General features: G+C 43.3%; 1 protein-coding gene across 2 annotated transcripts; it reads right to left on the bottom strand.

Annotated features, from left to right (window-relative positions):
* Window positions 1-634: 634 nt before the first annotated feature.
* CLP1 (cleavage factor polyribonucleotide kinase subunit 1) lies at window positions 635-7,961 on the bottom strand. Of its 2 annotated transcripts, XM_042446782.1 has the most exons (3): window positions 7,830-7,961; window positions 5,684-6,308; window positions 635-1,709 (listed from the first exon to the last, which is right to left on the bottom strand). In XM_042446782.1, exons 2-3 carry the CDS (start codon window positions 6,287-6,289, stop codon window positions 1,038-1,040), a joined length of 1,278 nt encoding a protein of 425 aa, XP_042302716.1. In that variant the 5' UTR covers window positions 6,290-6,308; window positions 7,830-7,961; the 3' UTR covers window positions 635-1,037. The 2 variants fall into 2 exon arrangements, with proteins under 2 accessions (XP_042302716.1, XP_042302717.1); XM_042446783.1 differs by lacking the exon at window positions 7,830-7,961 and having other exon boundaries at window positions 5,684-7,029.
* Window positions 7,962-11,229: the final 3,268 nt, after the last annotated feature.

The following is an 11,229-nucleotide window of genomic DNA, read 5'->3' as shown; positions in this document are numbered from 1 at the left end:
ACTTCAAAGGATTCTGCAGCTAGAAAGTCAGTTTTGCAAGGTTGTTGGCACTAGGGTCTCCCCCCAAACACCCACCCAGACACACACACTGAGAATGTACTGGTTTTGACATCTCCATGCTAGCTGTCCTGTATTCAAGTAAAATAATGGGAATTATTTACTTACCAGTTCTTCTCAAGGGGAGGCAGTTAGGAACCACCTTTGGACTAGCTCTCTTTAAGGATGCACTTTCATGAGAATATTCCTGCCCAGAAAGAACCCTTTAATTTCAGCTCCAAAGGATCAAATTTCTTTCTTCAGTCTGTTCACTGCTGGTATTCTATTGTCTCCATCCTAAATCTGAAGACACTCTTTCTATTTCTAGGAAAGAAAATTGTATCCCTGCCCATTTTTTGTTAACCATAAGCTTATGAATGTAGGATTAATTACATCTGGACATCTTTATTACCGTATTACTGGGTGTCTAGGAATTCCTGTTGTACTTAAAATCCCCATGTTAGTCTTCATCCTTGCCAGGAAAAAAAAGAGAAATTCAGTGGAGAATTTACATTCATTACACCCAACAGTTTTTCCTCACTGTATCTATATGTGTATGGGATTTTTAATGCTACAAAATAAACTTAACCGACAAACATTAAAATATAAATATTTTGGAATTTATTCAAATTTTAGAAAGTAAAAATTTTTCCCTCTCTAGAACAAGATTACTTACAGATGATACAATGACAATGTTAGGTAAGATCCCAGTTTCACACACTGAAATCTCAAGAGGAATAATGTGAACCATATCAAACAATACTTTTGTTCATTATAGAAGTTACTAAGGCACACTCCAAGAATCTTTCAGTTTCAATGTTTGTAATTCTTGCTCAGTAGTTCTGAGTTTCTCTCTAATGTCCGAAGGAAACAGAAGGGAATATATTAAATGGTTCCAATTGTTCTTATCCCTTCCCCTTCTAGGTAATTGTAATGGCTTTGATAATGATGGCAGTAACTGTGGCCTGATGAAGTATGACCTCTTCTTGCCAGTGCTGACACTACTTGAGATCCATGAAACGAATGTCCATGATGAGCAAAAAGTTCTTAGGCAACGGCCGAGGTGCAGGTGAAAGCACTGTGAATACCTGGCGTTCAAGATCCACTCCAGTTACTACAATGAAACCAGCCACACTTGTCTCAGAGATGTTCTCATCAGTGCCATCAGCAGTACTAACACTTAGTAGGTGGTGTACCATGTCACGGCCAGGTGTAACTGGTACTAGCTTAAGTTGGTTGTCTTCTTGCGACATGCCCAGGGGCAGGCAAGAATCAGGGATTGTGGGAGCTCCCACCTTGTATATCTTTACATCAGAGAACTTGACATCAAAGGCATGTGGGTAGAAGCACCCTCGAAAACCATAGAAATATTCACGTATACGTTCATCACGGAACTCCCGACGGAAGTCCTTGGAGCGCTCCACCACCCCACCTGACTTGGGGAGCAGGACTGTGCGGACAAAGTGAGGCAAATCTCGCTTCAGTTCATTGTAGAGGCGCTCTTGATCCAGCACTACTACAACATCAACTTCAAAGGCAGAAGCAGCGTGAACAAGTGCCTGGTACCCAGATCCCTTCACCCAGCCACAGGTATTGATGACACAGCCACTGACTGAAGCACGACGGTTCACCTCACAGCGCTGGTTGAATACATCAGCCAAGCGAGATGTAATCTGCAGAAATGAAGAATCCAAACTTAATTATCAGAAAGCGACATAAAACTTATGGACTAAAACACTTGTGACCAAAGATAGCTGGCCTTATTTAGAAGTTTCTCTCCCTAGGGGTCTCAAGACCTTTTAGAGGCACTGGGAGATTACTTTAGTAGTTTCTATTTTTTAAATTTAAAGTTTATTGTGCACTTTTCAGGTATATATAACTCAACAAATAAAAGGAATCAGAAGAGAAATAGAAGAAATCTGACTATTTTGAGGAGCAGCTGGGGAACAGTAGTAGGCAGACATCTACAACCAGGGAATTATCTTGTTGTTTTGTGTCTTCAAGTCATTTCTGACTTATGGTGACCACACCACAGGGTATGACTTGCCTAAGGTCACCAAGTGGGTTTCCATTGTTAGTGGGTATGTGAGCCTTGATTTCCCAGAGTCCTAGTCCAATGCTCAAATCACTACATCATGCTGGTGTGTACCAGGGAATGTATAAAATTATTAAATGTTAGGTTAAATTTACTGAGATGAAAGCAAAGTCTCCAGTACTTCATATGTGGACCATACAGCAAAGAGTCTGGATTTGATATCTGGAAAACTGTCTGGTCCATTTTTAACTCTTGCAGCTTTTCATTTATAAAATAATTTTCCTATAACTATCTTTGTCTATACATGGCTAGCTATCCTCTCACATATTAATTCACAAAGTGGGCAGTACTGCCCTCCTGGAGGCATTGAAAAAAATCCAGGAGGTGGTGAGAGAAAGGGGGCCTTCAGTCAAAGTATTGGCACACACTGCTGCCCCTGCTTTCTTTTGTGAGACAGGCTGAGAAGAGGTAGCAGGAAAAAAAATGGTGTTTTTTGGGGGGGAGGGGGAGAACCAGAAGCTGTGTGGGGAAGGTATGTTTCTGGGGAAGTAGGGGGAGGAGTATCTGCCGTTGATTCTTCAAAAAGGTCCTTTGCCTCTCTCAGATTGAGAGTTTTTTCTTGCCTGAGAGAAAAGTGGGAAGCCAGCTGCACCCCACTCCATCCTGGCAAAGAAGAATGGAACGTCCTTCATCACCAGAGAGAGGCTTCTCCCTTTGCAGCCTTGAGAACAGCAACCAAGAAGCCTCTTGCCTGTGCTGGTTTTCCAGCAAAGGGTGATGCAGGCAAGAGGCTTCTTGATTGCCACTCAACCAGCTGCTCAGTTGCTGCTCCCATGGTGACTGGTACAAAGGGAGCAGTGACTGAGAAGTTGATTGAGCTACGACCAAGAAACCTCTTGCACAAGGCTGGCACAGGTGATAGGGTTCTCAACTGCTGTGCAGCTAGTTGCTCAGTTGCTGCTCCCAAGATAACCAGGTACAAAGGGAGCTATGAACAAGTAGCCAGGCAACTGGCCTTCCTTTTGCTATAATGCCAGTGTGGGCGAGAGGGAGGAGATGCCTGGGCTATTGCCAGTGCTGTATTTGCATGAACGGAGGAGGAGGAAGAGGCAGTAGTGAACTGGATATCGTTGAGGTAGATGCCACTGGCCGGATCACTGCTGCACAAGCAGTAGACCTAATACCATGAAATAAGTGTTGGTGGATGGTAGGGTTGTTGCCCAAGAGGAAAGGAGGCAGTAGCCCTAAAAGTTTTGGGGAACACTGCTCTAATCCAAAGATATCAAGATTTTCCAATTTAGTAATCTCTATAAACATGTTGCAACAAAAAATAAGTCTTGTGAAGTAATTTCTCATTATCATCAAAGAACAGAGACAAAAATGGCAATGCTATTTTAGTGGCTGACATTATTATTATTATTATCATTATATTTTATACATCACTGTAGATTTACATTTGCCTCAAGGTGAGACTATTTGCTCCCAACATTGTGAGATCTAGATCCAACATAGCCACATATGTGCAGCCACTCACTCAAAACCATAAGGTTGCGAGTTTAATACCAGCAAAAGGGCTCAAGCTCGACTCAGGTGTGCATCCTTCCGAAGTCACTAAAATGAGTACCCAGATTGTTGGGGGCAATTAGCTTACAGTTGTAAATCGCTTAGACACTGCTAGTTTGGTATGAAGTGGTATATAAATGAAGCTGTTTGTTATTATGGATCCCTCTTCTCCATACTCTCTCTCCCACACATGAGCAACATAGACCTATCCATGAATGCAAATCATACCAATGACGAATTATTTTGGAGAGTTTTCACATAACTGAGCAGAAAGTAATTTAAAAACAATGGACCCCCACAGCCAATTTCATTGGAAGTAATTTAAAAACATAAGTCAGCCTCCCAAGCTAGCACAATAACCATCAATTGCCAATACCATTTATATAATTTGGAAGCATGGTCCCTTGTAACATTTAAATGGGAAAATATGGGCTTTTAATGTTTGTCGGTGGTCTCAGAAGCCCGTATTTCATTGTAACATCTTGTCAAATTCACAAATCTGGAATTTTTGAGAACAGGAGGCTCTAAGATCTTGTAATTTGGCTCTAGATAACTCTTTTGTAATTGGTATTCTTCTCTAAAACATGTCCGTTATTCTATGAATGCTCCTTTCTCATCACCTTGAATACTGGGTAGTTTAGTTGTATGGGGAAGTTAAGGATGGCTAAGAAAGAGACATAAAGATAAGGAAGCAACAATCCTTTGGTCAAAATTGACATTGTTTCCAAGGTATAGGGTTTATTAATTTTATGTAACTGTCTTTTGGTAGCGTATAAAAATGAAAGTTAGTGCATAACTGTTAAGTTCCATTTAGTGTTATTCGGGTTCCGTTTATTGTTATTATTGGAGTTAGGGGCACAAGACCACTGCAAATGTAGAAAAATCAAGAATAACACTCCCCCAAGAAGCCAATTATATGGATGGGTGGGCGAGGAAGAGGGGCAGGTATGCACACTCCTCTTGTTCCCCTGCCCTCCTGTCCCTTTAACTGGCTCCATGCCCCTTTTCTAGAGAAATGGGTGCCTGACTTGCCCAAGCACCCATCTACCCAGGAAAGAGCCTGGAGAGGGGAAGGAGGGGATCAGTAACTGCCTTGCTCAGGCAACCATCTGTCCAGGAAAGGGGGTGCTTCCCAGTTTGTCCCACCTGGGTTTGCCTGAACCAGGCACTGACCTCGTGAATAATCAAAACTGCGAGTGTCAAGGCCACAAATCTGGAGGGCTGTGTAATTTGTAAAGAAATATTACTATTTACTATGAAAATTACTATTATCCTTTCATAGTGATTGGTTAAATGATACATCTAAGACCACCAACAGCCCAGTCCTAGTTACATATGAGCAAGACTGTTCAAATCGGTGGGCTTCAGCAGCCCTGAATCAGACTCCAAATTAATCATAGTTGGAACACAAATGCATGATGAGCCAGTTTAACTAGATTAACCAGTTGTAATAGCTCCACACCTCTCATAAGCCTAATTAATCTTATCTAAATAATTTGTACTTCCCAGCCCACAAAGTTCAAAAAAGGAGAAGTGTCCTGTCAAGATTTACCTGCTGTCTTTTCCCTCCCACATTATCTAAATCTGTTTGTGTAAACACCTCCACACTGTCATTACTCTTCATAAGAATGTGCCAGGAGAGCCAAAGTGATATAATGGTTTGAGCATTGGACTACAACTCTGGTGACCAGAGTTCAATTCCCTGCTCAGCCATGGAAATCCACTGGGTGACTTGGGTGAGTCACATACTCTCAGCTCCAGAAAAAGGAACTTTGGTTCTTACCTGATATACGTCTGTTTCCAGAGGAGAAGGTTTCATCCTCTTGAGAAATGGGTTGTTCCTCCCATGAGCTCCTAGGAGGAGCAACCCAATTCTCAGGAGGATCAAACCTTCTTCTGAATGAGCATCCTGAAACATAGTTTCCGTTCCCACTTCACGACCTCCAGAACCCTGGAATCCTCTGCCCTCAAGTTGCCTTAAACGACTACAGGGACTAGAACACATTAAGACACTCATCATATCACACATACTTCAAGCCTGTTACTTACTTTGTTGTAGAGCTTGATGTTTGTGCCAGGTGTTGTAGAACCAAAGTGATAGACCAGAGGGGCCTGAACTGAGAATCCTTCTTCAACATCTGCAGGTCGCTCAATATAGAGTGCCCCCATGGTACCTGGGATAGAGATTGAGCCTTGGCCTACGTCCAGCTCTACAAAAGTGGGCCGGCGGCCCAGGCGGACAGCATAATTTAGCAGCAGGCGGCAGACAGTTGACTTCCCTACATCTGTGGGGCCGACTACCATAACCCGAGGGCCCCGTTCATCTTCACGCTCTGCCTGCCATCGCATCTGCTCCAGGGCTGTATGGGTGTTGAGGTACAACAGCATGGGAGTGTCTTTAGAAATGTAGGCTACTTCAGTCCGACCAGTCAGCTGAACTGAACAGCCATGCCAGGTGAACACAGCCACTTTAGCACCAGCATCAAAGGTAAATTTCTTGTTGCGTGTCAGTTCAGTGCCAAAAATCTCAGCCATGCCCGTCATAAGCTCCAGCTGGACAGTTTGTGAGGCTTCAACCTCAAAACGGAGCTCAGTCTCCCTTTCCAGCTCAAATTTGGCTACCAGTTTCTTTTCATCCCCAGTTTCTTCTGCCATCTTGTTTTATTTGTAATTTCTATGGACACAAAACATAATTTAATTAGCTTAAAAGTTTAAATAATAAAAAATGCATTCTTGTTGAATGGCATGCGAAAATAATGAGGATTCTTTCCTTTCCTGTTGTTCCAAATTATCTAAAGCTGTGGGCTTGGCAAACCTCTGTTTTCTGTTGTTCTCAAAGCAAGTATTTTTCAAATGTAGCTTTCATACTTCTAAGCCCCCCTTCCCCAACTTAAGTCCCTTCATATTCTTTGAGCAACTGTACATCAGCCTAGATTATGTCGTGGGGCAGATGGGAGTTGTAGTCCGGAACATCTAGCAGGACACAGGTTGAGGAAGCTTGATTTAACTTGTAACAGTATTTGTGGCTTTACAAGAGCTTTTCTCATCTTGCTTAAAAAGCCTAAGAACATGCCATCTTCTTTTATGTGTATGTGGCTCACTTTACTGGCCTGTGTATTGCTTTATTACATTACATTTTATTTTCTCAAGACCACGAGAGAAGAAACTGTGAATATGTCCATTCTCTTCTTGCAATACACTCTGCTTGTAGATGAAGCCTGTGCTTTAAACCTGTTAGCAGGATCTTGTTTAAGGTCAGGAGAGGTCGGTTGAATCACTCCGTTTTGCTCCCCAGGCAACAATTCATTTTACTACTCCTACGAGAAAATTTTGAAGAGAGGATAGAAGGTAGCAGGCCAGTCCTTCCTGTCCAAGGGAATGGCCACCAACTCTCCATCCAGATACATGTGGCTTAGTCTTCTATGATGCTGATGCCATCCCAGGAAAGTTTACCTTTAACAATATATATATACTATATATATATGAAAGGTTAGAATTTAGCCTGTACCTACAGTAGGGGTGAGAAATCCCTGCCTTCTGACTCTTGCTGGACCACGACTCCTTTCCCATCTGCCAGGCTGGCTAGCTCTACTGGGAGATGCAGCCCAACAGCCATTTGGACCCCCCCCCCATCCTGAAATCTCCCCGGGGGCCAAGAAGAGGACTCTGAGGCTGTTGTACATGGGCCACATCGTCAGAATCAGGACTACTAAAAAGACGACAATAATGCTAGGAAAGGTGGAGGGAAGCAGGTGCTCTTTAAGGGATGTGGGACTTCAGCTCCCAGAATCCCAGACTACTGGCCAACGCGACTGAGGCTTCTGGGAGATGAAGTCCAAAATCTCTTCCAGGACACAGTTTGGGGACCACTGTATGGACTCCATTAGGGAGGTCATGGGCATGAATGTACAGGAACTAAGCATAGCAGCAGAGGGCAGGGGTCTTGGAGGTGTCTCTAGCCCACTGAGGCTGAGAGAGTGTGACTTGCCCAAGGGCCACCCGGTGGGTTTCCATGGCAGAGCCAGGATTCGAGCCCCTGCCCCCAGAGTCCTAGTCTGGCGCCTGACCCACTGCGCCGCACATGCGCTCTCCGCTTCAAAAGAGGCCTGTCCGTAGGCCTCTCCGCGACCTGAGACCTAGGCGTCTCCATGGCAACGGAGCCAAGGCCTCCAAAAGCCGCGTAGGAGTCACCCACCGATTGAATCCACTGGGAACCGCTGCGCCAAGGCCCGGATCGGGCAGACAACGGAAGCGCCGCTTGCCCCGGAAGTGGAAGAGCGCGATTTATGGGGCTATTACGTGACGCGCTTTAGAGCCGCCCCGTCGCTTAGTGACTGGATGACAAGTCACTATGCAAATGAAGGGGACAGAAAGGTGGCCGTTCGCGCGGCCTCCTGGGAAGTGTAGTTTCTGATCTCATTATGAATGCCGAGGGAAGAGGGGAGACCAGGCGCCCTCCTTTTCCAGGACAGGTCCTACATTTCAGCCTTATCTCCAGGAGGAATTCCAAAACGTTGTTCATTTTGAGCATGACTAAGAAGCATGCATTTACCTTTATATTAGTGTTTTCAGCTTTTATGTGGCCATGTCCTCCATTTTTCTCGAATGTCCTCCGATTTGCAGCGCCTTGTCCTCCTTTGCGGTGAGGACATCTGGTCGTTACGTTTCAAGTGGTTTTCTTTTCATACCTGGGAGCCTAGGAGGGTTCCCCTTCCACCTTCATCGCCTCCAGCGAAGGATCCTTCAGGATGACTGTTACTTACCAAACCTAATCACTTCATCATTTAAGGTCCACGCCAAAAGTACTGTATGTAGGTGGAAGTAGAGCAGCGCAACTCCTCATCTGTTGAGGATTGTGAAATTGGGAGCCATCCAGATAGATCCCAGAAGCAGGATCTGAATCTACTGTGATCACTGTGACTCTCAGTAGGTTTAAATTTTAAATCTTCAGAACCATCTTTTCTTGTCACTGCTTGACCAAAAAAATCATAAATAAACTGTTTATTTATATACTGCTTTTCCTCGAGATCAAAGTGGTTCACAGTTAAAACATTCAATTGATCATAAATATTCAATAAAATTATCTAAAATAAGAAATTAAGTGGTCAAAATTATAGGCTATCAAGTATCTTAATCTAATTGGGGAATATTTCTCTACAAAGAGTCGGGAGGGTATGCTTGCTGGAAGAGATAGGTTTTTAAAGCCTCTATAAAGATATGTAGCTGAGCACTAAAGTTACAATCATGTATTTCCTATTGCCATTTACAGATGTGAGAGCTGGACAGTGAAGAAAGCTGACGGGGAGAAAACAAACTCATTTGAGATGTGGTGCTTTAGGAGAGTCCTGGGGATGCTATGGGCAGCCAAAAAGACAGACAAATGGGTCCTTGAACAGATCAAGCCTGAACTTTCCCTGGGAGCCAAGATGATTAGATTGAAGCTGTCATACTTTTGCCACATCATGAGGAGTAATGAATCTTTGGAAAAGACAATGATGCTGGGAAAAGTTGAAGGCAGTAGAAAGAGAGGATGACCACATGCCAGATGGATAGACTCAGTCAGACAGGCCATGGGCCTGAACCTGTGAGAATAGCAAGTTTTGAAGATGTCTCATTCATAGGGTCACCATGAGTCAAGGTTGAATGAAAGCCCGTTAACAACAAACCACAGGTGCCACAATACATGCAGATCTTAAAGCATTATATAGATTCACAGATTTTATTGTGACATAAGCTTTAATCAACAAAGGAGTGAAGCAGACTGCCCCTTTGCGCTGTCTTGGGGTTGGCGTCTGAGCAAGGCTGACCGCACATGTGCTGGCTTAATAACGTTTTGGCGCCATGGTGTTTACATGTGCTGCACCTCAGAAACACTGAAAAGCTGCCACCATGGCGGAAAGGGCAACGTTTTCCCACCCCAATAGGAGCAGACTTTTTCTGCTCCTAGTTGGGGCAGAAGTTTGGGGCCACAGCATGTGGTTGCCATAGCCCCAATCCGCCTCTCTCAGGGGCAGCATCATGCCGCCCCTTTGGGGCTGTCTGTTTCACCCCAAAGTCTTATGTCATATAAAAAGCTTTCTAGCTTTTAAGATACCTCAATATTCCCTTTTTTATTTGATTATTTATTTATTTATTTGTGATATTTACACCCCGCCCTTCAGCCCTAAAGGCTATCAGAGTGATAACTAATGTTGCTCTTTTTATGGAGCCTTGAAGACAATGCCATAGTATGTTTCTGTACAGGGGAAAGGCTTCCAGCTCTTCATTCCCATATTATTGCCTTGCAATATAATCTGTTAGTTTGACGTCTATAAGGAATAAGAGAAAAAACCAAGGGAATTGTAGTTCACCCATTTGTGTATAATTAAGGTTAAAGTTCATTTTTTTGCCAGGTTCTCAGTGGTCAGATAGAAGTGCTACTGTGCAATGAGTCACGAGGCAACAGTGGCATAAAACACAAATAGGTGTCTTCTCAGAAATATTCAAAGTTCTTTTCCAGCTTAATAATCAAATGTGGTCTACAGAGCTAGGCAGCAACACAGATAAGTAAAATTTGCAAAGATGCTACTTGCAAAAGAAGCCTCATCCAAGCAAGTCTTACTGGATTCAGAGATGATGGGAATTTGAGTCTAGAAACACTTGAAGGGCCACATCCCTGCTGTATAATAAGTAATGTGTAGAAAAGAAAAGGTTTAGGAGAAAAAGGGAGGTGAAAAGTATGAAATAATACATTCATTTATCTTCATCAAGAATGGTGTCATTTTCAAATCACTCCTTTATGACAAGCTTTTACACACACACAGCATCACATATGTGCAATATGGGTTTAGTCCTGCCTTTAGGGAGAGTGAGATGGCTGTCTCAGAGATGTTATGGGATTTCCTGAACAGCAACAATGAGCAAGCAGTTGAAAGTCAGAGCTCTGCATGCATATCCTATTGTCTTAGGTTTGTTATTGCAACTATATTGTTTTTTCTGTAGAGTTTCCTCAGCAAATTATCTAGCATGACTTCTTGTGTCATGTTAGATAGGTTGTTACTAGAATATCTCCTCTCTGGTTTGGTTCTCCATATTTTGCAGTCTAGAGGGCCTGATTTTCTTCTCCCTTTTAAAAGCCTCCTTCTGCTACTCCTTTATCCCACTTTACTGTCAGCTTTCCATTCCTTTCTTCCTTAAATATTTATGCCCTTTTATTTGTTGTTCAAGTTGTGGCATAATAGTGATATTTAATTTACCTCAAAGGGGTTGGATGTGAATTGAGCTGTCTGGGTAAGCAGACATACAAAACTGATATGTGTTGAAAGGGATTATCTGATACACCCAAAGCCTCTGCCCTACATCTTATGCTACTTTCCTACATCTTGGTCTTGTCCTTCAGTCAAAATTCGGGTGTGCAACCAGAACCAGAGTGTTCATTCCAGATTTCCTGTACTCTCAGAATTATGGCAGAGCCTGTATCCACAAATATTGTTACTGAAACTATGGCCCTTATCAGATGAGTGTGGAACTGGGGGTCTTCTGCACTGGGCGATTCGAATTCGCGTTATTTCGCAAAGTACTGTCATACCTGGGAGTCCTTCCGCATTGGCAGGATT

Source organism: Sceloporus undulatus, chromosome 1 (assembly GCF_019175285.1).
Source record: "Sceloporus undulatus isolate JIND9_A2432 ecotype Alabama chromosome 1, SceUnd_v1.1, whole genome shotgun sequence".
In the NCBI taxonomy this organism is placed as follows: Eukaryota; Metazoa; Chordata; class Lepidosauria; order Squamata; family Phrynosomatidae; genus Sceloporus; species Sceloporus undulatus.
Note: the sequence above shows the minus strand (reverse complement) of the source record. Positions and strands in the feature narration are given on the sequence as shown.

Coding starts and splice junctions, on each gene's coding strand:
- CLP1 (XM_042446782.1), bottom strand. CDS start 6,289: ATGGCAGAAGAAACTGGGGATGAAAAGAAACTGGTAGCCAAATTTGAG. Junction 1,710..5,683: donor ACATCAAGCTCTACAACAAA/GTAAGTAACAGG, acceptor TCATTTCTGCAG/ATTACATCTCGCTTGGCTGA.